General features: G+C 46.3%; 2 protein-coding genes, 1 long non-coding RNA gene and 1 pseudogene across 4 annotated transcripts in view; 3 read left to right on the top strand and 1 right to left on the bottom strand.

Annotated features, from left to right (window-relative positions):
* The window catches only part of Marchf6 (membrane associated ring-CH-type finger 6), a 75,184-nt gene extending 67,948 nt beyond the window's left edge, over positions 1 to 7,236 (top strand). For both annotated transcript variants that reach the window (XM_011245351.3, NM_172606.2), the window contains exons 25-26: positions 1,058 to 1,193; positions 3,856 to 7,236. In XM_011245351.3, the coding sequence (XP_011243653.1) occupies positions 1,058 to 1,193; positions 3,856 to 3,946 (227 nt within the window). In that variant the 3' untranslated portion in view covers positions 3,947 to 7,236. The remainder of the gene's footprint in view (positions 1 to 1,057; positions 1,194 to 3,855) is intronic.
* Gm49208 lies at positions 6,776 to 9,464 on the bottom strand. Its single transcript, XR_003951491.1, has 2 exons — positions 9,223 to 9,464; positions 6,776 to 8,455 (listed from the first exon to the last, which is right to left on the bottom strand). It is a non-coding gene; the product is annotated as a predicted gene, 49208 (long non-coding RNA).
* Ropn1l (ropporin 1-like) lies at positions 9,446 to 21,925 on the top strand. The gene is made up of 5 exons (NM_145852.2): positions 9,446 to 9,722; positions 11,930 to 12,053; positions 14,010 to 14,171; positions 19,668 to 19,843; positions 21,755 to 21,925. The coding sequence occupies exons 1-5, from the start codon at positions 9,592 to 9,594 to the stop codon at positions 21,816 to 21,818; spliced, it is 657 nt and encodes a 218-aa protein (NP_665851.2). The 5' UTR covers positions 9,446 to 9,591; the 3' UTR covers positions 21,819 to 21,925.
* Gm6361 (predicted gene 6361) lies at positions 16,305 to 17,479 on the top strand (annotated as a pseudogene).
* Positions 21,926 to 23,288: the final 1,363 nt, after the last annotated feature.

The raw sequence follows: 23,288 nt of genomic DNA, 5'->3' as shown, positions 1-23,288 counted from the left end.
ATAGGCACAATCCTTGTCATTGAACTTAAGGCCTCACACAGACTAGGCAAGCACCTGTTCCCTGCTCTATAAAAGCACAGGATTTTAGGTTTTTAAACAGTGACAGAGCTGAAGTACGTAAATAAAACTACCAACTTCTTGTGGAGTCCAGGCCCTCTGCACGTGATGAAACTCTTAGAGCACCTGCCTGTACTCCCTTATGTCACACAAGAGAGAAGCAGGTGGTAGCATGAGGCTAGCAGAGTATTCGTGGAAGCTTCTCTGCTGCACCCAGAGTTCTCTTCCTAAAGAAAAAAAGACAGGAGCACAAAACCACTTGGTTTGTTTGTTTTGTTTGTTTGTTTTTTCGAGACAGGGTTTCTCTGTATAGCCCTTGCTGTCCTGGAACTCACTTTGTAGACTCAGAAATCTGCCTGCCTCTGCCTCCCAAGTGCTGGAATTAAAGGCATGCGCCACCACGCCCGGCGAAAACCACTTTTATGTATTCACTCTCCATTAGTTTAAATCTGGGAAGGGTGTAGCATCACACAGATTCTGTGTCCAATGGCTGTCGCAGGAAGGTTGCTTTGGAGTTTGGCGTGACTCATGCTAGGTTTCTGTGAGTCCAGGTTTCTTTTCCACAGATCACTCTGGTTTTGTTTCAATTGTCTCCAGAGTCACTGTAGTGGTTTTTTCTGTTTGTTTTGTTTTTGTTTTTTTGCCTTATTCACAAATACACATAAGCACATCTCTTGCCTAAGTAGAACTCAGTTTTATCTCAGGCATAAACACCTTCAATTTTAAGAAGAGCCAGGTGCTCTCTTTGGTTCTGGCTTGTAGCCAGCAAAAATGGCCTTGCATCAAAGCTTTCCAGACAAATTGGGTTTTTTTAGAAGTCCTTTTCCCAGCCAGTCTCCACAGACACCAAGATGGCAGAAAGATCAGACCTCATTCTTAATGCACAGGCTCATTGGTCCATTTTCTATTGCTTTAATAAAGTTGTCTTTGTATGATTTTACAGATGTTACTGTGGAAATGCAGAACTTAGTTCACAATAAAATTGTCTTTGTTTTAACAGGTGTTACTGCAGAGATGCAGAACTTAGTTCACCGGCGGATTTACCCATTTTTATTGATGGTCGTTGTGCTGATGGGAATCCTGTCCTTCCAGGTCCGCCAGTTTAAGCGCCTTTATGAACACATTAAAAATGACAAGTAAGTCTAGAGTTCTGTTCATGTAAACACTCTTAAGGTGGTGTCATTTTGTGGGTTTTGTGCTTGTCTTAGGATTTTATTGCTATGACCATAGCAACTCTTATAAAGGAAAACATTTAATTGGGGCTAGCTTATAGTTAAGATATTATCATCATGGTGGGAAGCATGGCAGACATGGTATGGTGCTGAAATAGCGGAGAGTATTACATCTTGATCTGAAGGCACTAGGAGACTATGTTCCACACTTGGAGGTGTTGCGCATATATGAGACCTCAAAGCTCACCCCTACCGGGGCACACTTCCTCCAACAAGGCCACACTACTCCAACAAGGCCACACCTCCTAATAGTGGCACTCCTTGCAAGCCTTTGGAGGCCGGTTTTATTCAAACAACCTCTGTGCTCAGTATGGTAAATTACATGAGAAAAAAATGCTCATTTAGTGGACATACTGGGATATAGCATCAGCAGGATTTGTGAACAGATTGAGTGCATGGCGTGTTCATGGCTGGAGATAGGGGCATCCTAGTAAAGGATAAAACCGTGGAATTTCCATAACTTCAGGAAAGTCAGAGTCCTCTGCTCTCGTGTTTTACAAAGGAAGCCAGTGTGTAACTGCCTGTACCTGTTTGCCTGGGCTCCATCATGTTAGTATCAGCAGCCCCGCCCTTCGTTTGTGCACACCTTGTTTGAGAGAAATTCCAGTGTCTCCTTACTTACTCTGAGGATTCCTAAGAGGAATGTTTTCAAGAAGGAAATTTAAATTGTTCAAGACTTCTCTGAAAAATACACCAACAGTAAGAATACAAGTACCGTTAGGTGGAGAATAAAGGATAGTCCCCCTGAAGGGAAGAAGGGGAGGATTTTCAGTGTGTCAGTTTAATTGCTGCTTTGGTAGAGGATGACGGCAGGGTGTTTCCTGCCTCCATCCTTCTCCATGCTGGAGACCCACTGTCCTTAGGCTTACCCTTTTCTGTCTTCTCCAGGGGCCCTGTGGTCACCTATCTCTTATGTTTTCATTAGCAGACAGAATACTGTTTCATCACAGCATATTCAAGCATCATTTTTGTTTCTGTCCTATGTCCCCTCTGCCATCCTTCCCACCATAACCACCTTCCTGCTTTCATGTCACAGAGGCTCCTGGTTCCCACGCTTCACTTCCTGTTTCAGTGTACTCGTCAGCATGTCTCTGTCTGTGTGTGTGTGTGCCATTTGGCATAGCTTGGTCTGTAGGAGGTATAGAGAGAAGGCAACATGGACTAGGGTACAGGAGGGAGGGAGGTAGGTTGAAAGAGTGGCACATGAGTTTAGCATCTTATTTCTGTTATTGAGTCAGTTTGGGTCTTAGGCAGATTGGCATTACTTAGTCTGTGTACTTTGTATTTCTTTTCTTTTTCAGTGACATGGTCCTGCCCAACTTCTTGACAAATCCTGAAATATATAATGATGTGTGTTGGGTAGGGCTCGGTATAGTCTATTAAATAGCACTATCATATAAGACATTTATAAAATGCTCGGTTTCAAAAAAAACACTGCTTTGTTGAGGAGCAGTGGGTTAGGAATGGTTAAGTTCAGAAAAAGCACCGGTCATGTGGAAAGGAATTAGATACTGAGATGATGATGGATAAAGAAGCAGGAACACTTGGGCCTCATAAACAGTGACATCAGCAGAAGCTGAGATAGATGTCTGATTGAAGGATTGACAGAAGGCCTTGACAGAAAACTGATAGATGCAAGTCAGGGTTAGAGGTAATGGTGAGAAGCCAATGGCAGCTGCCTTGAGCCTCCTAACACGTGCCAAAGCCTTCGTCCCAGAGCTTTGTATGTATTCCTTTTCTCAAAATAATCCTGTGGCATGACACTGCCATTCTTGTGTCACTAAAAAGTAAACTGAGGTCCCAGCCCCTGTTCCTGACATCTCATCACATGCAGACTCCACTTTTCACAAGTGTCTGTAGTGGCCCGACCCAGGTCTACACTGGAGCCTGTAGTGGGTGCTCTCACGGATGTGCTCGGCTCTGACAGCTTGCTGCCCTTTGCCGTGGTGGTGGTGGTGGGGAGGCTCTCCAGCTCACTGCTCCATACCTCACTGCTGTAGCCCACCCTGTTTGCAGCGGCCTTTCCCTTCTTCCCCGCATGCAGGGTAGCCGCACTCCTGTGTCTGTGGACATGGATTTGGTCTCACCAGCCACCTTTGACCTCCCTGAAATCTGCCCCTCATTGCTCCTTTGCTCTAGACAAGAGGCTTTCGGGTCCTGCTTTTTCCTGTCTCAGCTATTTGCCTGCACTATTTGTAGTCTGCTTCCTAAAGTCTCAGCACTAAGGTGACTTGTAAAGCGTAAACCCTAGCAAAATGAAGAAAGGAAATCCCCTGCACATGTTTGGACTACAGTGACGAGCACTCCTAACCTCCCCAGTGTAATACAGACCCCATCACTGAGCATCATGTGCAGTCTCCACAGCTCTGGCCCTTCCCACAAACCTCACCTTATGCCAGACCCTCCTCCAACGTGCTGGCCTTTGTGCTCGCTCTAGACGCCCTCTAGCCTGCCTCTTGAAAGGTTGCTAGTAAGCTGCTGTGAATACAGTTAACAAGGTGTCACTGGAAGAATGGCATATGTGTGAGTCACACAAGAAAGTGACCACCCTGTTTTTGTACTCTAGGTACCTTGTGGGGCAGCGCCTGGTGAACTATGAGCGCAAATCCGGCAAGCAAGGCCCGTCTACACCGCCTCCGGTGTCGTCCCAAGAATAAAGTGCTTGTCTCAGCTCCTTGAGCTTCTCCTTGCCTTTTCGTGTCCTTTGTTGTGGACTTCTCACTTGGAGATTCTCCTGTGATCTCAGCGTTGTTTAAGTTAAATGTACTTGACTTGTCTCCTCAGCATTCAGAGAGCAGCGCATCCGGCACTACTGCTCCTCCCTGCATCTGCCGACATCACTGCTGTCTTGAGATCTGTACATGTGTAAATAGGAGTTCCTTGATGCCCTAAAACCTTGGATTAAACAGAATGTGCATTGTACATCTTTAACAAATGTATATTAATTTATTAAATCTAGTTGTCACTTTATTTTGGACCTGCTGTGATCTCGACAGGAAATGTGCCACAGAGCAGTAGTGTATAGGCGAGACTTTGAGTGACATCTTTTGGAGCACAGTGCATGGTGTTGCCAGCAGTTCTCACCAGGTAACTGCATCCTGTCCTTGGCTGGTCAGTCCTTCCTTACCAGGAGCCGAATGGGCAGTGGAGCCTGTGGTAGGGGACTGGACGGAGTGCCTCACAGACAGTCGTATTTGGAAATTATTACATGTAACACCAAAGCTGTTGTACATTTTCTACTGCCTGATTGTTTTCATGTGTCTGTGTTTGTAATATTGTATAGTATATTGTGCTAGATGAGGAAATTATTTTTAATTTTGATAATTTAATATTCCTAGTGATCAGCATTGGGAGTTGGGGTTTTTGTGCTTGTTAGGGGCATGTCTATACTTAGAAAGATAAACTACAAATGAAGATTTTTTTATTGACCTCCTCCCCTTCCATACAGCTCTTTCTTTTTGTCAACAGTGGCCAAAAGTGTCATGCCGGATGAGAAATCTAAGGGGATGTCATCACCAACAGGACCAGTAGTGACAGGTCAAGGCCCTAGGCCGTGGAATGAGGCCGACTGCATCAGGGACGATGAGTAGAACATCCTGCCGTGCTGGCAGCACATTGCAGCTGAGGCTCAGTTAATATACCAGGAAACCCCTGTTCCTAAGGCATGGTGTTTACAGTAAACCGCAAATAAAACCAAGTTTTATTTGTTTGAAAGGAAGCAGACTGAGTTGGCCTTCGCCATAGGAAAGAGTTGCATTGGAGAAATGCTGTGAGATTTTAGAGAATTTAATACTCAGAGGAAGCCTGGTTCCCCTAGCCCAAGCTTCATGTTTAAAGTTTAAAAGATTAGGATGGTTGTACGTCATTCAAGTGTTTAATGGTAAAGGTGTATTATAAGGATAGTGCTAGAAGCTTTCATAGACTGTAAAGAGTTCCATGGAGTATTAAACCCATAGTTGGAAAGGTCTGAGGGCCCACCCCCACCTCTAAATACAAAGCCAAACAAAAGATTAAGAGCAATGCTTTCTGGTTTTGTTCCTTTCTTGATTTTGTCTTTTTGTCGTTCTTAAATTCACTAAGTAATAAGCAAATACTTTGTTTTAAAGCAGCATTATATTTAAAAAACAAAAACAGTCTTGCCATGGATCCAGTGTTAACACTGTCATTTTGTAACAGCCTTTCTCTCCTGTAGCAAGCCTACCTTCACTCTCAGACTTTGTCCTTCCATAAAGAATTAGCATTTTAAAATGCAGTGCCACCTGTCAATGGGAATATGTCTATAAAGCCTAATCTTTTGATGCTGGTATATTGGACATATAACATTCAGGTTTCATTTTTAATTTTTAAACAATTTATGGATCTACCACAAAAAGCTAAGCATTCTCAGTCATCTGGAATTGTAAGTGAGCTTACTGGATGCTTTTCTGAGAACAACCACAAACAGCGCCGATTGCCAAGGTGGGCCCCATCTCACTGGCAGGGCCTGCTCTCCTGTGTGCTTTGTCCAGTGGCTTTCAGGAAGATGATGTCCTCGTGGGGATTTATTGTGCATAACATTTGCTAGGGTGACATACAGGTTTTATTCAACAATATCATAAACATTTAAAACCCTCAATTCAGAAGGTGTTCCTATTTGCTGCCGGTCTTTACAGGAAATTTATAGAGATGTGCATCATTTTGAATTAGGCTAACACCCAGTCTTCAAGGGAGTTTACTAGGAAAGACCTTTGTGCTTTATTATTGATAATTTGAAGACAAATCACCACTTGGGATTAGTTTTACATGACCAGTTATCAGATGGTCACTTCGAAATGTATAGTTGTTCATTATTAACAAATTATGGTTTGATTTTTAAACTACAAAGTACTAATAGTTTAGATGAAAACTGAAGAAAATGCCAATGTAAAATTTGTGTGTAGCTAGCCTTAATGTTCCATGTTTATAGTTGTGGTTCCAGCCCCCACTCCCGTTCTCCGGGGGTAGGGTAGGGAGATAAGACATGTATTGAACAGTAATTTTTGTTTTAACAGTCAGTATAGCTGTTATTACTGTGAATTCTCAAGATGGTCCCTCCCCTCAAGGGACAATCCTCCTATGAGTTTATCAGACATGTCGCTTCTGTGTCGCACAAATGCTTTATTAAAGTATATTCCTAAATTCAGGTTGAGTTGATGAATTTTTAAGACAAACACAAAATACGCATTGGACATTTGTACCCTGTTGTGTTTGCAGACACAGGAGCCAGTGCCATTATGCAAGAACTTGGCACTTGGCACGGTGCTCCAAATTAGTTCCTTCCTCTCCTCTCTGGGGTGGAGAATATCAGGCTAGTTACTGTGATGCCTCATTTTACATTGTGATGCTCAAAGTTCTTGTTTAAAACAATCCTCTAGGATCGTAACTGTTCAGTCATTATCAAGGGGAGAGATGACATAGTACCACTGAAGTGTTACTAGAGACCTCATCTGTGAAGGGTCTTTAAATTCTTTGCTTAAATTGCCCTGTAGCGGGGCACTTAATTTGCCCTGTCAATCAGATGTTTTGTTTCAGCTTATTGCTGTTGTTGTCAAAGATTTAAAACAGCTGTCGTGAGTAAGGGCTTCTTCAGATACTCTCCAATAATAGCTTTGGCATTAATATAAAAATAAGACAGTATACATGTGTATGTATGTCTCCATTCCTGTCTATCTGTCTGAGTGCCTCATTTTGTAATCATGACAATCCTATAGAACCTTAGATGGAAATGAGTGACTAAGGCCTAGGGGTGTCTGTTTAGGAGTGAATTAGAACACTTAGTGATGTGGGAGGTCGGTTTTCTATTACAGTAAACACCTGTACCCAGATCAATTTTATGTGTATATATTCAAAAATGCTCCCTTTTTTATGTGGTCATTTGTTGCCTTCCGAGTTAAGAGAACAGAATTGAATAAAGTGAATGTTAGTTGTAGCCTTGTTTTCTTTTTGGCTGTGTGTTTTCTTTGATGTAAGATTGCTTTTTAATTTCTGAAAGTTTGAGGCTGGTGCTGTGGTACATGTGTGTGGCCCAGCTAGCTGGGAAACAGGCAGGAGGATTGTTGGAGCCTGAGTGACAGGAAGGCCCCACCCCAAAAGAATATAGGTGTTTATAGTTGAAAGAAAAACAGTTATCTGAAGCTTGACAGTGGGTGGAAAGTGTTGCTGCAGAGGACACGTCTGCCCCTGCCCATGCACTGAATGGACGGAGAGCATTACTACTGGAAGGCGTGAAGCCCCTCCACCTGGGCCACAGGGTGACACTGCCGTGAGCCATCGCTTTGGGATGGAGCCTGATACAAGACACATCAGAAACCGTTTTATGTCATTGCCTACATGCCTGAGAAGGAAAGGGTTGCGTGGCCTTTTCTCCTTTATGATTGTGAGATCTTTCGGTTTTAGGGGCCATTTCTAGTTTTTCTAAGTTCAAGTTTTTCAAAAGCTTTCAACATTTTCCTCATCTCCACCCAATTAAATACATTGCTGTTTAATGTAGGAGTGGTGGAAATATGCTCTTTGAACCCCAGACCTCCCTCTTTAATCTGTGAAGTTGAAAGTCCTCGCCAAAGGAAACCAATACTCAAAACTGGTTATCTCCTGAAACACAGTGATTAGGAGAGTTGATGTGTTAAGTGACTGAAGATGTCTGCCTCCAAGGACCACAAGTGCAGAACAGATAGTAACCAGAAGATGGAAGAGAGAGCGAGAAGTCAGCTGCCCAAGCCAGCACACAGGACTCCCTCCGGGGAGACCGCTGAGGCCTAGCTGCTTCCTCAGTGGGCTCGTTAGGTCTGCACACATACACACCTAGTCCTCCATCAGCCTCCTGCTGCTACTCTGCAAGCCTTTAAAACCATGGGTAGACTGTCAGCAAGGCACAGGCCCCTCTGCATCACTTTATGTTGTTTAGCCATTGCGTTGGGTTTTTTTATTTTGTTTTGTTTTCTTTAATCTCCTTTGCTTATACAACCGTGCCTAAGACTTTCTTTCGGCTCGTTCATTTATGCTTTAGGATGTACTTGGAGGAGGAAGGAGCTTCTTGCTCAGGAACCACACCCATTTTGCTTAGGTGGCCATTTCCTTGCCATAGTGTATCTGGTAAAGCAGACACTTCCGTATGTATTCAGTGGATTCCACACAACGGGGCATGGATGCTGAAATTAAAAAAAAAAAAAAAGTGAAGTATTTGGACTGGTAACAGAATGAAAAGCAAACATTCACACTACAGATACTGTACAAACGAACTAATAGTAACTTATGTAGGGAAAAAAAAGGTCAATGTAGGCTAGGCTCACTTTTTTTTTTTTTTTTTTTTTAGATACAACAGCAAAATATAATTCACTTAAGAAAACAAAAGCTGAATTGTCACAATTTATACCTGAGACTTTTAAGAATAAAAGGAACAGACACCTGCACACCCAGATTGTTTTACAATCTTTTCCGCTTCACCAGTCATGTGGTGGTGGTGGTGGTGGTGGTGGTGGTGGTGGTGGTGGTGGTGGTGGTGGTGGTGGTGGTGGTGGTGTGGGTGGGAACAGACTTGTTGCTTCTTGAAGCGCTAAATGTTGCCCAGGCTGGTCTCCAATTCCCAGCTCAAATGAACCCCAGCCTTGCGAGTCTCGCAGTCCCCACATCAGATTTTAACTCTGTTGGTTTTACCCGATTGTGTTGTTTTTCTTTGGAGACCATGATAGAGGTTTTAATAAAAGTTAACCTACCAAGCTACATAATAGGCATTATTATTTACTCCTTATGCCTATCCCCCCCCTTAGGATAAATATTGCTAAGTCGTTAGAAAATCCTGTAGTCCCCAGATAAACGCTCATTTCTGTCAACAGTGTCTGAGAGTCCTTGTTTTCCCATTCTATTAACTAAATGTTTTTTTGCCAAGCTGCTTTGGTTTGGAAATGTGTATTCATACAGTGGGTGTGTGGACCAAATGGAGTCACACGCCAAGCCGAGACCCTGGTCGAGACCTCTTGGGGTTCGGATTAGCGCAACCTCCGCGTTTTAGGAAAACAAGCTGTTTTATGGCGCTCTCCGCTCTGTGGTCACTCGTTGGTCACAGAGGCCAGCCGGACGTCCGCCCCTTGTTTGCTGAGGCTGTGCGCATGCGCAGCTCGGGTTGCCTGGAGACCGCACGCCACAATCGCGTGCTCTATCCGCTCTGGGCGGTTGGGCCTCAGTTTCCTGAGGGGGCGGAGCAGTCCCTCCCCGCCGCCCGCTGCGCTGACCCTGCCTCTCCTCCCCGCAGCACAACGTCCCAGGCCGCCGCGGTCTCCCCAGAACGATGCCGCTGCCCGACACCATGTTCTGCGCGCAGCAGATCCACATCCCCCCGGAGCTGCCGGACATCCTCAAGCAGTTCACCAAGGCTGCCATCCGTACGCAGCCGGCGGACGTGCTGCAGTGGTCGGCGGGGTAAGGCCGGCCAGGGAACCTCACCCCGTTACCGAGTACAGACGCCGACGTTGTGGGTGTAGACTAACAAAGCTTGCACACCAACCGCGGGGCAAAAAGTGGCTCCGCTGAGTTTAAAAAAAAAAAAAAATCAGTTACAGGGATGTTATAAATGAAACCGCCCAGAACAACTGAATTATGCCCCCACCCACCCCCAAATGAGGCAGAGGTATGTGAAAGCTGCCACCTGAGAAAATTGTCCAGCACAGCTCACAGCTAGCGAACCTTCACACTCTAGAAACAAGGACAGGAACCCTTTCAAGGGCCTGACCATTATAATCTTAACACTCATTCTTTCGGTTTTACAAGAGAACTGTGCCACTTTTTAAATCACGAGAATAACTATTTTTAGCCAAAATTTGCTAACTTTCTCTGAACTATATTAGCTAAGGTGGTTTCGTTACTTTTGGCTGTTTTAACAACTCGACTTTTAAAAAACGACAGCTCTGGAGGTAAAAGCAACAAAACATCTGGAGCAGGCAACAGGCGTTTGGGGTGGCTGCTTCCATATCAGACTCGGCTGTTGGAACTTCCTGGCCCTTCTACAATCCGTGGGTTCTCTTCTGCCTTCCTCTCCTGAGGAGTCCTGTGATACATTTAGGAGCCATACCGTTTCTTCAGGATAGTTTCCCCCATCTAAAGTCCTTAATTGTGCAAAGACGCTTGCCATGTAGAGTACCTCTCACGGGGCTTCAGGGGACAGGACCTGGATGTCTTACTTAGCTCCGTCAGGGTCACCTGTGAGCCCAGCGGTCCCTTTGTCAGTTCTCTCAATAACCCCTCAGCGATATTACATATGCTCGAGCCTTAGAGAGAAGGGCTAGGGTGTCTTTATGAAAGTTTATTTGCACTTCAAGTCTCCGCCCCTATTGGCACATTTATTAATACTACAGAGAGAGTTTTTTTGAAGCCTTACACAAGAAATCCCTGATTCATTAGACTGCCGATGAGGGAACAACTATGAATAGGTGTGAATCCACCAAGCCACAGCATTGTAACCGGGGCCTGGACTTTTAGGTCAACAGTTCTGCATCTGTTTCTCTCGTGGCTGTCCGCACCACTCCTTAGCTCATTAACGAAACCACAGAGAGGAGCACAAAAGTCTTAGTAGTTATAGGTGGAGTTGACCCTAAAGGGTGAAGAGAGAGGGGGTTGCCTTTAATCTATTCAGTCTTCACTATCCATGTCCATCTATCTATGTTTCAGATTTAGATGGTTTCTGATAACTCATAGACATACCTGGTGCCCTGGTGCTTAATTTCATGTTCATCTTCCTGGCTACAAGTTCTTTGACTGTGGCTTAAGACCTTGCCTGGCACAAGGCCTCGTGCTGGCCAAATCCGAAGGGAATTCACTCAAGTTGTTGCCCCAAGCCATTTCTGTGCCTCCTTAACCTCCAGCTCACACATTTTCAGATTCCTAGAATGGAACTTTTTGGGGGGGGTGGGGGTGGGGGGTAGACCCAGGCAGAACTGGGAAAGATGGAAAGTGGGAAGCCTTTGTGTGTCTGCACCACTTAGAGGTGAATGTGTCGAGGTGTTTAATGCCAATTACCTCAGAAAGCAGCTGTTGAAAAAGGAATGACCTTAGGGCATGGGGTGCTGGAGAGATGGGTCTCAGTTAGCAGTATTTGCTTGCTTTCCCAATAGACCTGAATTGAGCTTCTAGCACCCATGTCACACAGCTCACAACCAGCAGTGGCTCCTGTCCCAGGGCCATTCACCTGTACCTACCCACACTCCTGTGTGTGTGTGTTACACATGCACACACATTTAAAAATAAAAATATTTTAAAACAATGAAAAACTTAGCATCAGACTCTGCTTTCTCTGTCTACATTTAGAAAGCACTCGGAGGAAGGAAACATGAGAGCCAAAGGGGAGATGAACACAGTTCAGTGAGGCTCTCTCTCCTGGCTCCCATGCAGGCTTTCTGTCACTTGATGCTTCCAGGACCCTCAAATAGCAATCAGCATGTCTGCTTTGCAGGCAGAGAAACCAGAGTGCACAGTGAAGTTCAAGGGGGTTGCTCAGTCAAGGTCCCAGGACTTCGGTGTGGTCAGCTGGCTTTGGGAGCCCCCCCCCCGGCCCCCCCGCATCTGCTGCGGTGTTAGGCAGCCTTGGGTGTGGCCTGCGTGCTGATGCTCTTCAGTGATATCTCTCATTCCAGGTATTTTTCAGCCCTGTCCAGAGGAGACCCACTTCCTGTAAAGGACAGAATTGAAATGCCTGTGGCCACACAGAAGACTGACACAGGCCTGACCCAGGGACTCCTGAAAGTCCTGCACAAGCAGGTGGGTGAGCCTCTTAACTGCACACGCTCCTGTTCCCATGCTGTGACTCTTGAAACAGATACCTGCCCTCTGTCCCCAGGCCTGTCCTGCCACATTCACATCCGACTTTGTTTCTTGGAAAGAACCCCAAGAGCTAGCTTTTCATGCATAGATTTTACTTTTATTTTGTGAATGTACATTGAAGGTGTGTGTGTGTGTGTGTGTGTGTGTGTGTGTGTAAACCAGAGTTCAACAAACCACCACAAATTGTTTCATGTTTTTTTTTTTTTTGAGAAACAGATAACTTGTTATATAGTCCCAGATATCCTCAAACTCGAGGTGACCCTCCTAACTCAGCATCCTGAGTGGTAGCATTACAGGTGGGCATTGCTCTAGTTTCAAAGTTAGGCTTGTACTGGGAAATATTCTGGACGGTAGGGAGCGTGTGCTCCATGTCTGCATACCCCTCTCTCCCCTCCTCCCCCTTCCCCCTCCCTCCCCCTTCCCCTCCCCCTTCCCCTCCCCCTCCCCTCCCCTTCCCCTCCCCCTTCCCCTCCCCCTCCCCTCCCCCTTCTCATCCCCCTCCCTCCCCCTTCCCCTCCCCCTTCCCATCCCCCTCCCCTCCCCCCTCCCCTCCCGTTTCCCTTTAAGTAATCCCTTACTTTCATGTGTGTGTGTGTGTGTGCGCGCGCGCACGCACATACACATACACACACACACTGGATTTCCTGTACATGTGTGTGCACAAGTGTGTGGTGTGTGTGTTTTTTTGCCAGAAGTCAACTCATATTTTTTTCTGATTTATTCTCCACCTTATTTTTTTGTCTTTAACTAAACCTGCTGTAAGTGTTTCTGCTCAGGTGGGAGGGTATCCTGGGACTCGGAAGCCCAGGAACCACACAGCTCTGAGGGGAGAAGGTGTCCCAGTGGAAGGGCATCTGGAGACACAGGGGCTAAGGAACCACCCAGCACTGAGGTGGGACAGTGTCCCAAGAGAAGGGCATCCAGAAACACGGAGCCCAGGAACCACACAGCTCTGAGAGGAAGCCTCCTGCTGCAGCTCCCAGGGGAAGGGGATCCCCAGCTGAGCTGAGGAGGAGCTGATTTTCCTGCTCAGGGATTGGTGGCTTTTTTCCCACCCCCTTTTCCCTGCATCAGGCCCATGGGTCAGGGTGGAAAGTCCTTCCCTGCTGAAGCTAATTTTTGCTGAGGCGCCATCTCTGTGGGGCTGCTGCAGGGTGGGGCTGGAGAGGAGGTGCTGCCTCTGTGGACAGCTCCTGAGAGATAGCTCCTGCAGTGGTGTTTCACCAAGGCAGAAGGCTGAGGCAAGAAAAAAGGTGTCACTACCCTCAGGCACCCTCAGGCACAGCTCCTCAGGACCTGAGTAGGTGGCAGCAGGAAAGGTACAGTCACCGTGGACAGCTCTTCAGGGGTAGCTCCTGCTCTGGTAGGGAAGGTGATGAACCCCCAGTCCCTGAGCCTCCCAAGCTCAGGACTTGAAATCCCATCAACCCTCAATCTGGAAATGTCGTGCAGATCCTGTGACAACTGCAGGCTGAGGAGATGTGGCGGTGCTGCCATTTTTGACAGGAGCCACCATTTTTAACAGCTTCTACAGGGCCATTTTGCCATTGGCAGCCTTGCCACTGAGTGGTGACACCTAGAGCACAATGGGCCAGCAAACCCCAAGAACTGGACCCCAGATTCTAAAGTCTATGCCACCACACCCAGCTTTTAGGTGGGTGTTTGAGTGGCAAGCTCTTTCCCCACTGAACCACCCTGTAGCCTCTTCTCTTTTGAAATGATGCTAAGATCCACCTAGCTGCCCTTCCTGCCATGCCCTTCCCCTGCCTGGGTCCCTGCCCAACTCTCCTTCTATGATGGTCACTTGTTGTGAGTTATGTCTTCAGAAGCATCTTTCTGGTTTCCTGGGATGTCGACATACACTGAGTGTGTCATATTGTGTTTTCTAAACAGTGTAGCCACAAGCAATATGTGGAGTTAGCAGATCTTGAGAAGAAGTGGAAAAATTTGTGCCTGCCAGTAGAAAAGCTCAGAACGATCCTGGAGCTGGATCCATGTGAGGACAAAATAGAGTGGATCAAGTTTTTAGCGCTCGGATGCAGCTCCCTGGGCAGGGTACGTACCTACAGATGGCCTCTTAGTATTGTTATGTCATGATCTGTGTGGTTACATGTCAGAAAACGTGCTGATTATAGTATTAACTAATGTTGTTTCCCCGGACTTCAGTTATGTGATTCAAAACCACAATTCCAACGATGTTAAGAGTAGAGAAAACGTGGATGCACTTGGAATGTATTTCGGTTTTCAAATGGGGTCTACCAATGAGTTCTTTTATCGGACAATGTAATTTTGAAAGCTGGTAACAGTTTTCTTTGTCTGTGGTAAGAAACATAAAATTCCATGACATTTTGACTTATAATCCAGTATTAATAACTAGTAGATGTAGTGTAATGCTACTGTCACTACAATATAACTCCAACAATTGAGGAATAAGAGAGCATGATGGTGATTGCATGGTTCTTCAAAAGGAGAAGCAGGCTTTTTCCCCCCTGTCTGGATACATATTTTATATTGCTTCTTCAATCTTTACAGTTCTGAGTACAAAACTGTACATAACTCATAATCCTTCATGGTTCATTCTTTTTTGTTTTGTTTTGTTTTTTGAGACAGGGTTTCTCTGTATAGCCCTGGCTGTCCTGGAACTCACTTTGTAGACCAGGCTGGCCTCGGACTCAGAAATCCACCTGCCTCTGCCTCCCGAGTGCTGGGATTAAAGGCGTGCGCCACCACGCCCGGCTCATGGTTCATTCTTTAACAGTAGGGTGCTGGATCTCCTGTTAGTCTCTAGATGGAGAACTGTCTCTAACTCAGGCCCTCTGGGAGGGCAGTGAATGCTCTCAACCACTGAGCGAGCTCCTGTCCCTTCTTCCTATAATGTCTATCCATGTGTGAGTTCCTTTTTTCTTTGTGAAGAGTGACTGCGTCCAACGGCACTGAGATGTTGACAGTAAACCCCCAGCTGCAGTGCCCTCTTCCGTGCCATCCTGCCAGCCATCTCTCTGCTTCCTCTGGTTCTTTGCCTTAAACTCATGCTTTCCCAGAAGCCCTGAGAAGCACACCCCCAGAGCTGGTCCTGTATGATGGGGCAGCTAAACAGCTGTATCCTAGAACTTCATCCCGAGTGGTGTTGCGGTGCCTTTGCTGTAGCTCATGCATGGCCTTGGTTGGCCTTGGTTGGCCTTGGTTGGCCTTGGTTGGCCTTGGTTGGCCAGGTGACTGAATCTTCTGTAGCTTGGGCTCAGGCAGAGAAAACCCTGTCCCTTCAGAGAAGGCAAGTGTCAGGCTGGTGGCCTCACAGGGGCTGTGCTGCCCAGGGACCTATTCCTTGGAAAGACCAGCAAGGCAAACGTGATCTTTAGAGAAACTCTGTCAGGTTGCTCCTCAGGAACTCTGAAGTTAGCATTACATTAGCATAGAATTAATATCTAACATTCGGGGTTAGTGCTGACAGTTTATGCCTCTAAAAATAAGTGTGGCAATTTGCTCTTAACAAGAAAGAACAGGATAATTCATGATTTTGGGTTCATCTAAGTCATAAAAACAAGTCCAAGCTATGTACAGCAAGCAACACTAGGTGGTGCCATTTTGTAAAGGAAGGCCCTTCGTCTGCCATGGTTACGTCAAAACTGAGGTCCTGTTTTATTCCATGCTACTTTGTTGTTAGCAAACAAATGTGCACCAAAGAGCACACTGGTCACACTGGTCCTGTCCCCTAGCCTAAGTCTTCTTTGGCACTGACCGTGTAGCTTGAGTCTCTTAGGTGCCCAGTACCACATAGGCTCTGTTTCATGTTTCAGCATGGGCTGTGTGGGCAGGGAGGTACCCGAGCCCAGCAGAGCCGCTAGCTAGTACACTGACAGCACGGCTGCCTGTGCAGATCCACTTGTGGAGCCTGCGTTGCAGGGGGATCGGTGGCCTGGACATGCACAAGCACACAGGAGGGATGGCAAGGGAGTTCTGGATTTCTGCATTCTAAAAACTGCATCCAAAAGGAGAAATGAAGAAGTGAGCTGGTAGGTGTGTTGGATGCCCTTATTGCTATCCCATCGCCTGTCAGGAAACAAGAAAAGGGTACAAAGACAGATACTGGCTCACGGCTTGAGATGCTGCACCATCGTGGCAGGCAAGGCATGGTGGCTTCCGTGGCATTTCTAGCGCAAAGTAAGTCCTCTCAGAAACCCACTTCCGGTAGCAGGAGAAGATGGCGGTCTCCACAGGAGTTAAAGTTCCTCGTAATTTTCGCTTGTTGGAAGAACTTGAAGAAGGACAAAAAGGAGTAGGTGATGGTACTGTTAGCTGGGGCCTTGAAGATGATGAAGACATGACACTTACAAGGTGGACAGGCATGATTATTGGGCCACCAAGGACAAACTATGAAAACAGAATATATAGCCTGAAAGTAGAATGTGGATCTAAATACCCAGAAGCTCCTCCATCAGTTAGATTTGTAACAAAAATTAATATGAATGGGATCAATAATTCCAGTGGAATGGTGGATGCACGGAGCATACCAGTATTAGCAAAATGGCAAAATTCCTATAGCATTAAAGTCATACTTCAAGAGCTAAGACGTCTTATGATGTCCAAAGAAAATATGAAGCTTCCACAGCCTCCAGAAGGACAGACGTACAACAACTAACTTTAGTGGATCTCAAACTTGTCTTAAATCAGCAACCTTCTCCTCATGTTAATGTCTTGATTAAATATCACCATGCACAACACCCACACAATAAGTAAAAGAATTGCAGCTTGTAAACATGACCTGGACAGTTGTAAGAATATATTTAATATATGTACACCTATTATGTTTTCAGGTAACAAGAGACGTGCAGCACAATTTTTCTTTCTATTAAAGCACTGTCATTTAAACATGAACCTGAAGTACTCAAAATGGAGTTCAGGCTTTCAAGACAAAAGCATGACAAAAGAGTGTCATGTGGCCATGGAAACATTTGTTTTTCTGGAAAGTAAAGTCTCAAGAAGGAAGAACAGAAATGGCATGCTTTATCATATTTAGAGCTGCAGTTGGAATTGTTTAAAGTAGCAGATACAATGACTAGTCAACAATTGTGTTAATTCTTGAAGCGGTGTGGGTGCTGACTACTATTAGTACAAACATAGGTTCAGGATTGTTTTGATACCTGTATTTATAATAAAAGGTGTTGGGGTTTTGAATTTCTGTTAAAAGCTGTTCCCGTTTGTTACATGTAACAGACATAATAATTTGTTTACAGTCTTTGTTTAGTAAAACATGCTTAGATGTTTTAAGTGAAGTCAACAAAAAGGAAATAGGTGTATGGATATGTGATTTTGAGATGAAAGTTAGTCTTAAAATGTAAATAAAATATGGAATGTGTCTTAAAAAAAAAAAAAAAAAAAAAAGAAACCCACTTCCTCTAGCTCAGTCCCCTCCTAACGGTCCCAGAAGCTCCCAAAATGGCACCAACAGCTGAGGATCAAGTGCCATGCAAGAACGGGGTGGTGGCTTATTGCCTGTTCTTGATGTGTCCCCTGGACGCTGCAGAACTGGCACCTAGACCATTCTAAGCTCTGCATTTGTTGGTTTCTGCCCACCCTATGCTCGTGTGCCTTCAAACTTCTCTCAGGAGCCATTATAATCAAACTAATTGAGGTTCACTGGAGGAACAAAACAAAAATGGCTGTCTACCAATGGAAAGTCCAAATCCAGTAGGTATTCAGTCCATAAAGTTGGCTGTTTCCACTGGTCTTCACTATACTGTAGAATCCAAAAGAAGTAGGCTCTAATGCCATTGAAGGAACAGGCTTGCCAGCTAGAGCAAGAGCAAGCAGGCAGAGAGAGGCCCAGCTTTCCTCTTCCATATCCTCCTGTAGGCTTCCAGCTGAAGGTGGTGTCTTCCCACCTCAAAAGATCCGGATTAAAAGCCAGTATTCTCACTTCAAATGATTTAATTAAGAAGAAGAAAACTTCCTCAGAGTCATACCCAACACTTAGGTTTTAGTTAATTCCAGATATGGTCAAGCTGACAACAGCCACCACATCACCCAAAGCAACTTTAAATCTTCAAATCCTGGGATGTCTGCAGCTAGCAGCAAGCTCATTGTTGTGACTTATGCTGGTTAGTTTACATCAGCTTAATGCCAGCTACAGTCACTTTGGGCAAGGGAACCTCACCTGAGAAAAGGCCCTCACTAGATTGGCCCCTCGTGCAGTTTCTCAATGACAGATATGGGAGGGCCACCTCACTGTGGCAGTGCCATCCCTGGACTGGTGGTTCCTACATGCTATAAGAAAGCAAACTGAGCAAGCTGTGGGGTGCAGGCCTTGGAAGGAGCATGCAAGCTTGTAACTCTTCATGCCTTTGTGTCAATAGCTGCCTCCAGGTCCCCCACCCTGGCCCTGACTCCTTTGGAATGTAAGCAAAACAAAAGAAATCTTTTCCTCCAAGTTTCTTTTTTTCTTTTCTTTTCTTTTTTTTTTTTTTTTTTTTTTTTTTTTTTTTTGGTTTTTGGAGACAGGGTTTCTCTGTATAGCCCTGGCTATCCTGGAACTCACTTTGTAGACCAGGCCGGCCTCGAACTCAGAAATCCGCCTGCCTCTGCCTCCTGAGTGCTGGGATTAAAGGCGTGTGCCACCATGCCCAGCTTCCTCCAAGTTTCTTTTGATCATGTTTTAATCACAGCATAGAAACCCTAGCTAAGACATTATGCTATCTCAGAAGAGTAGAAAGGAAAGGAATTTGGTTCCCGTATATCTTTTAGGTAGAAATCTATTATAGACTTTTTTCTTTTTCAACAAGGGTTAATTAAGTAAGAGGGAAGTGTTTGAGGCTTGGCCATACAGTGCTTCTCTGCAACCTTGTTCCCGGTCCATTAGTTGCTATTCTGCAGGCCTCCAAGAAAGACCAGAGACCTGTGCATGGACTTTGAGAGTATGCTGAGGATAGTGGTCAAGTTGCAGGTGGAAGGTGGGGTGCAGGTGGAGTTAGGTTGCCATCTTGGGGAGCCAAGCAGTAGACAGGTCTGACAGAGGTTCACAGGTCATAGAGGAGTTTCCTGGGCCTGACAGAGTCCTAAAGCCTTCAGTATGAGTGATGTTGATGACTGGGTGGCAGGGACATTGGCAGATGCACGGGGCCATCTTTCCTGCCAACCGTGCTCTCTTCAGGGGCAGCTCAGGTGGGCACTAGTTCCCTGTGTCCTTTGGCATGGCAAAGAGTCTGTTTCTGCACTGACTGAAGGTCATGGTTAAATGGCCCTAGACTCCAAACCCAGAACCACGTGGAGGAGCTGATGATTCAAGATAATATGCTTATCTTGTCTGTGACAGTCATTCCCATTTCTGTGTAGCATCTGTGAATCACTGTATCTGCTCTGTTGTATCCTGGTCAAACCATCCTTCTTGCTGTATGTGGTGGGAGCTATGTATCCACTTGACCTTCACTTAGGTGGAGAACACACTCGGAAGAGTGTTTACAGAGCACACTTGCGTTTCTGTCTCTGGTGTTGGCTTGGTATCTCTGTGACTCCAAGACTGACTGTGTCCCATCTTCATTCCCTCTCCCTGTCCAGACCCTGAACACGGCCATGAAGAACGTGTGTGAGATCCTCACCTCTGACCCGGAGGGCGGGCCTGCTCGCATCCCCTTTGAAACCTTTGCCTATGTTTACCAGTACTTGTCTGGACTGGACCCAGAACTCCCGGCCGTGGAGACCGAGAACTATCTTACCAGTTTAAGACTGATGTCGTAAGTACAGTACGCTGTGGGTTTCCGGTGTGTTGACAGTTGGAGAATGTCCTCCATCTGCCTCTCTCTGCTGAGAACGTGTCCCTGGTTGAAGGCAAAGATGGCTACCTTGTTGCCAACAGTCTTGTAGGGGAGCTGCCAATCAGAGCCACAGCCCCTCAGCTTGTCCTCTCTATACCTGCTAGGATGGGGACTTAGATTCTATCTTCCTTGACTTTAGATGGAAAAAATGTGTCCTGTCACAAGAAGAGCTTGATTCTGCCAGAGTTTTAAACAGTAGCTCATTAAAAAAGGACACAGATGGAATTAACCTCACCAACGCATGAAACATAGAGATGAATTGGCAGCAGTGGGTAGCCTGCTGCAGCCCGTGGATGCTGTGTTACCCACACTGTTGTTGACTTGAGGAACTGGCACGTGACATGTACACACTATCTTTGTGCTGTTGGCACTGATAGAATGTAAGAGTGAGTGAGGGGCCTCTGGCGCTCTTGACCTCACTCATGGCTGCCTTGGGCTGTATCTTCCCTCTCTAGTAAGTGGTCTGATGTGCCCACCTCTAAGATGTTCTATTCCTGTGCTCTGTGGATGTGAGAGTCCTGTCATCTTGGTCTGAGAGGGCTGTGGCTTCTACGTGGGAAGCTCGTAGTCGTTTAGGTTAGGTCTTTCCTAATGCTTCCCAAGATTATCTGGGGAGGTGTGACTCCATGTCACATATGTGTGGCGGAGAGGGGGCTCAACTGCCACACCAAACATGGCAGCTGTGGAGGGTGCTGACAGATGCCAGACCACTAGTGACTGGGAGATAGAAGTACAGTCGGTGGCTTGCTGTGTGTGGCTGGGGGCAGGGAGAGGGTGGGGAGGTGGGCAGGGCTCGTGAATAGGGATAGGTTTTGTATTCAAAGGGGAGCAGCTGAAGATAAGGGCTCTAAATGGCCAAGGGGGATCTCAGCTTTGTCCTACCAGGTCCTCATTAGCACCCACCTCGGAAAATCCCACTGTAGTGCTTCAAGGAAGCCTATGGACCTGGCTGCCCCGTAACTGGATGCCTGGCTAAGCACAGCCATTGACCTTCCAGTCGGTGCTCTTGGGTGCTCTGAGTGCACCAGCTCTGGGTGGAGGAGGAATGGCATGTGGTGAGCACTCAGAAGCCAAGGCCAGGCTGCCTGGGCTGCCTGCCTCTCCTGCCCCTCCCGAGTCAGCCTGTTAATTAGGTTTCTTTCTTTAAAAAAAAAAAAAAATAGAAGGAACTGTTGCGTATATGTCTGCCGATTGGGAATATGTTTACCCACCCCACAGTTGATCCGTCTAACACCCTCTTGCTGCCTGCTTGGTTCTGACAGTATTTGCTATCCCCGTGATAGCTATGCCTCTGTGGGCAGTGACATTCACATGATCTCTCCTAGCTGCTGAGGCGCAGAGAGCCCAGTGGGCTCTGCAGTCCTGGTTTCCCTCCGGCCTATGTGTGGGAGAGAGCTGGGCTGGGGTGACCAACAGAGAGCGCTCTGCTAGAGTGAGTGGGAGGCACGGGAAGGTTGGAGGGGTCCCGTTCTGTCTCAAGACCCATGGTGTGCTGGCATCACTGCTCAGCATAAAGTAGTTCCCAAACATGGACCACTTGTATTGTTTATTGATTGGTTGTTCAAGACAGAGTTTCTCTATGTAGCTTTGGAGGTCTAGGAAGACCAGACTGGCCGCCTGAGTGCTGGGATTAGACGTACAGCATAGATGTTTTACCTGCAAATAAACATCCATCATTGTACGAGAAAATGGAGCTGTCCTGCTCAGATCTGGTGCTTGTTGGCAGGAGTCTGGCGAAACCCAAGTGTCCAGTGTTTGAGATAATCTCGTTAAATGGCGTCCTGTAGAAGATAAACAATGTTTCTGACTGTGTGTCTGTTTCCCATCCAGAGAATCTAGAAAGAATGGCATGATAGGACTTTCGGACTTCTTCGTTGGAAAAAAGATAATATAGAAAGCCTTGAAGAGAAAGCTCTGGAAGCAGAGCATTGATACTTGTTTAATGTTGAAGCCATGCTTAGGAGAAACCTTGGCGCCAAATACAGCTTGTCATTACCTGTGTCTGTGAGTTTTTCTCAGAGGGATGGTAGGGTGGCGGGTGCTCACGGGACCACTCAGTCACTGCTGCTGACTGCGTTGTGGAAGGACTGTAAAGGTGGAGAGAGCAGGGAGCCGAGTGGGTGGGAAGTTTTCAGTGTCCAGCCCTTTCCTGCCCAGAAGAAAGACTACACAGACACTGGGCTCCTCAGTGCCAAGACACAGACTCTTGGCTCCTCAGTGCCGAGAACCCCTCCCCTCAAAGGGGGCTTCTGTGACAAGAGCATTCACAGCTGGAAAAAAATTTTCTAATTTTGATGAAATGTGTATATTTAAAAAAAACTATGATGTTGATGTTATTTCCGGTTCTTCCTCCCAGCCTCATGCTCCCAGAAATAAGATACCGACTCCAAATATATTTACAAATACCATGGCCATTGGTCTAGGCCCTTCTCTTCCTAGAAATAGCTTAAAATACCCCATTTATTCTAGCCTACACTCTGTCATGTGACTGGTTACCTGTGCTCAGGTACCATGCATGCCTCCCATCACACACTCCTGGTGAATCATCCATCCATCCCTGGCTCGCTCTCTCTCTCTCTCTCTCTCTCTCTCTCTCTCTCTCTCTGATGTCCCACTTCTCTTTCCTGCCCAAGCCAAAGGCTTTCTGACAGGTGATGCACCCATACGATACACAAGATACTCTCTTTGCACTATAACTTACCAAGAACTGCTCGAGATGTAGCGGAGTTGTTGTGGGGCTGGGGTAGAGTAAGAGAGAACAGTTTTGTTTGGGAACGTAACTTGGTGGTAGTGTTGAGCCACCACCAGCCCCTGACCTGGAGGACCACTACATGCATGCATAGGCTTGCTCAGACAACTCTATGTCAGGCCAGTCACTAGGTGCTTCATAAAATCAATTTTGGAAAATATCTCTGAGCTCTGAGACTGGAAGACTCATGTTTCAGAGAGAAAACCACAGGGCCAGGTCCCTCAGAGCGTAACTCCCAAGGCCTGTCTGTTCATACTGCATAATGAGCCGTCACCACAGGAAAGCTAAGCCCTGGGTGTCAGAGGTGCAGGGCCCAGTTCAAAGTGATTTCCAGGGTGTGTGTGTGGGGGTGTGTGTGGGGGATCCAGAGCCTGAAACTGTGTGTGTGTGATCTGATAAGGCAGTGTGTTTCTGTTTTCAAGGCACGGAAGCAGGGCCCTGAGAGCTGTTGTCTATCTTTTGGACACAAGATCTTTGTATCTCTGAAAGACCTGGTCAATATGTAGCCCAGGCTAGCCTTGAACTAACAACTTTTATCCTCCTGCCTTTGCCTCCCATATCCATCTCACCAGGCCTGGTGAGTTCATTTGAAAACTTTGTGTTTTAAGAACTTAA

Source organism: Mus musculus, chromosome 15, assembly GCF_000001635.26.
Source record: "Mus musculus strain C57BL/6J chromosome 15, GRCm38.p6 C57BL/6J".
Classification (NCBI taxonomy): Eukaryota; Metazoa; Chordata; class Mammalia; order Rodentia; family Muridae; genus Mus; species Mus musculus.
The sequence above is the reverse complement of the archived record's forward strand: the minus strand, read 5'-3'. Positions and strand labels throughout refer to the sequence as shown.

Coding starts and splice junctions, on each gene's coding strand:
- Ropn1l (NM_145852.2), top strand. CDS start 9,592: ATGCCGCTGCCCGACACCATGTTCTGCGCGCAGCAGATCCACATCCCC. Junction 9,723..11,929: donor GTGCTGCAGTGGTCGGCGGG/GTAAGGCCGGCC, acceptor CTCTCATTCCAG/GTATTTTTCAGCCCTGTCCA. Junction 14,172..19,667: donor GATGCAGCTCCCTGGGCAGG/GTACGTACCTAC, acceptor CTCCCTGTCCAG/ACCCTGAACACGGCCATGAA.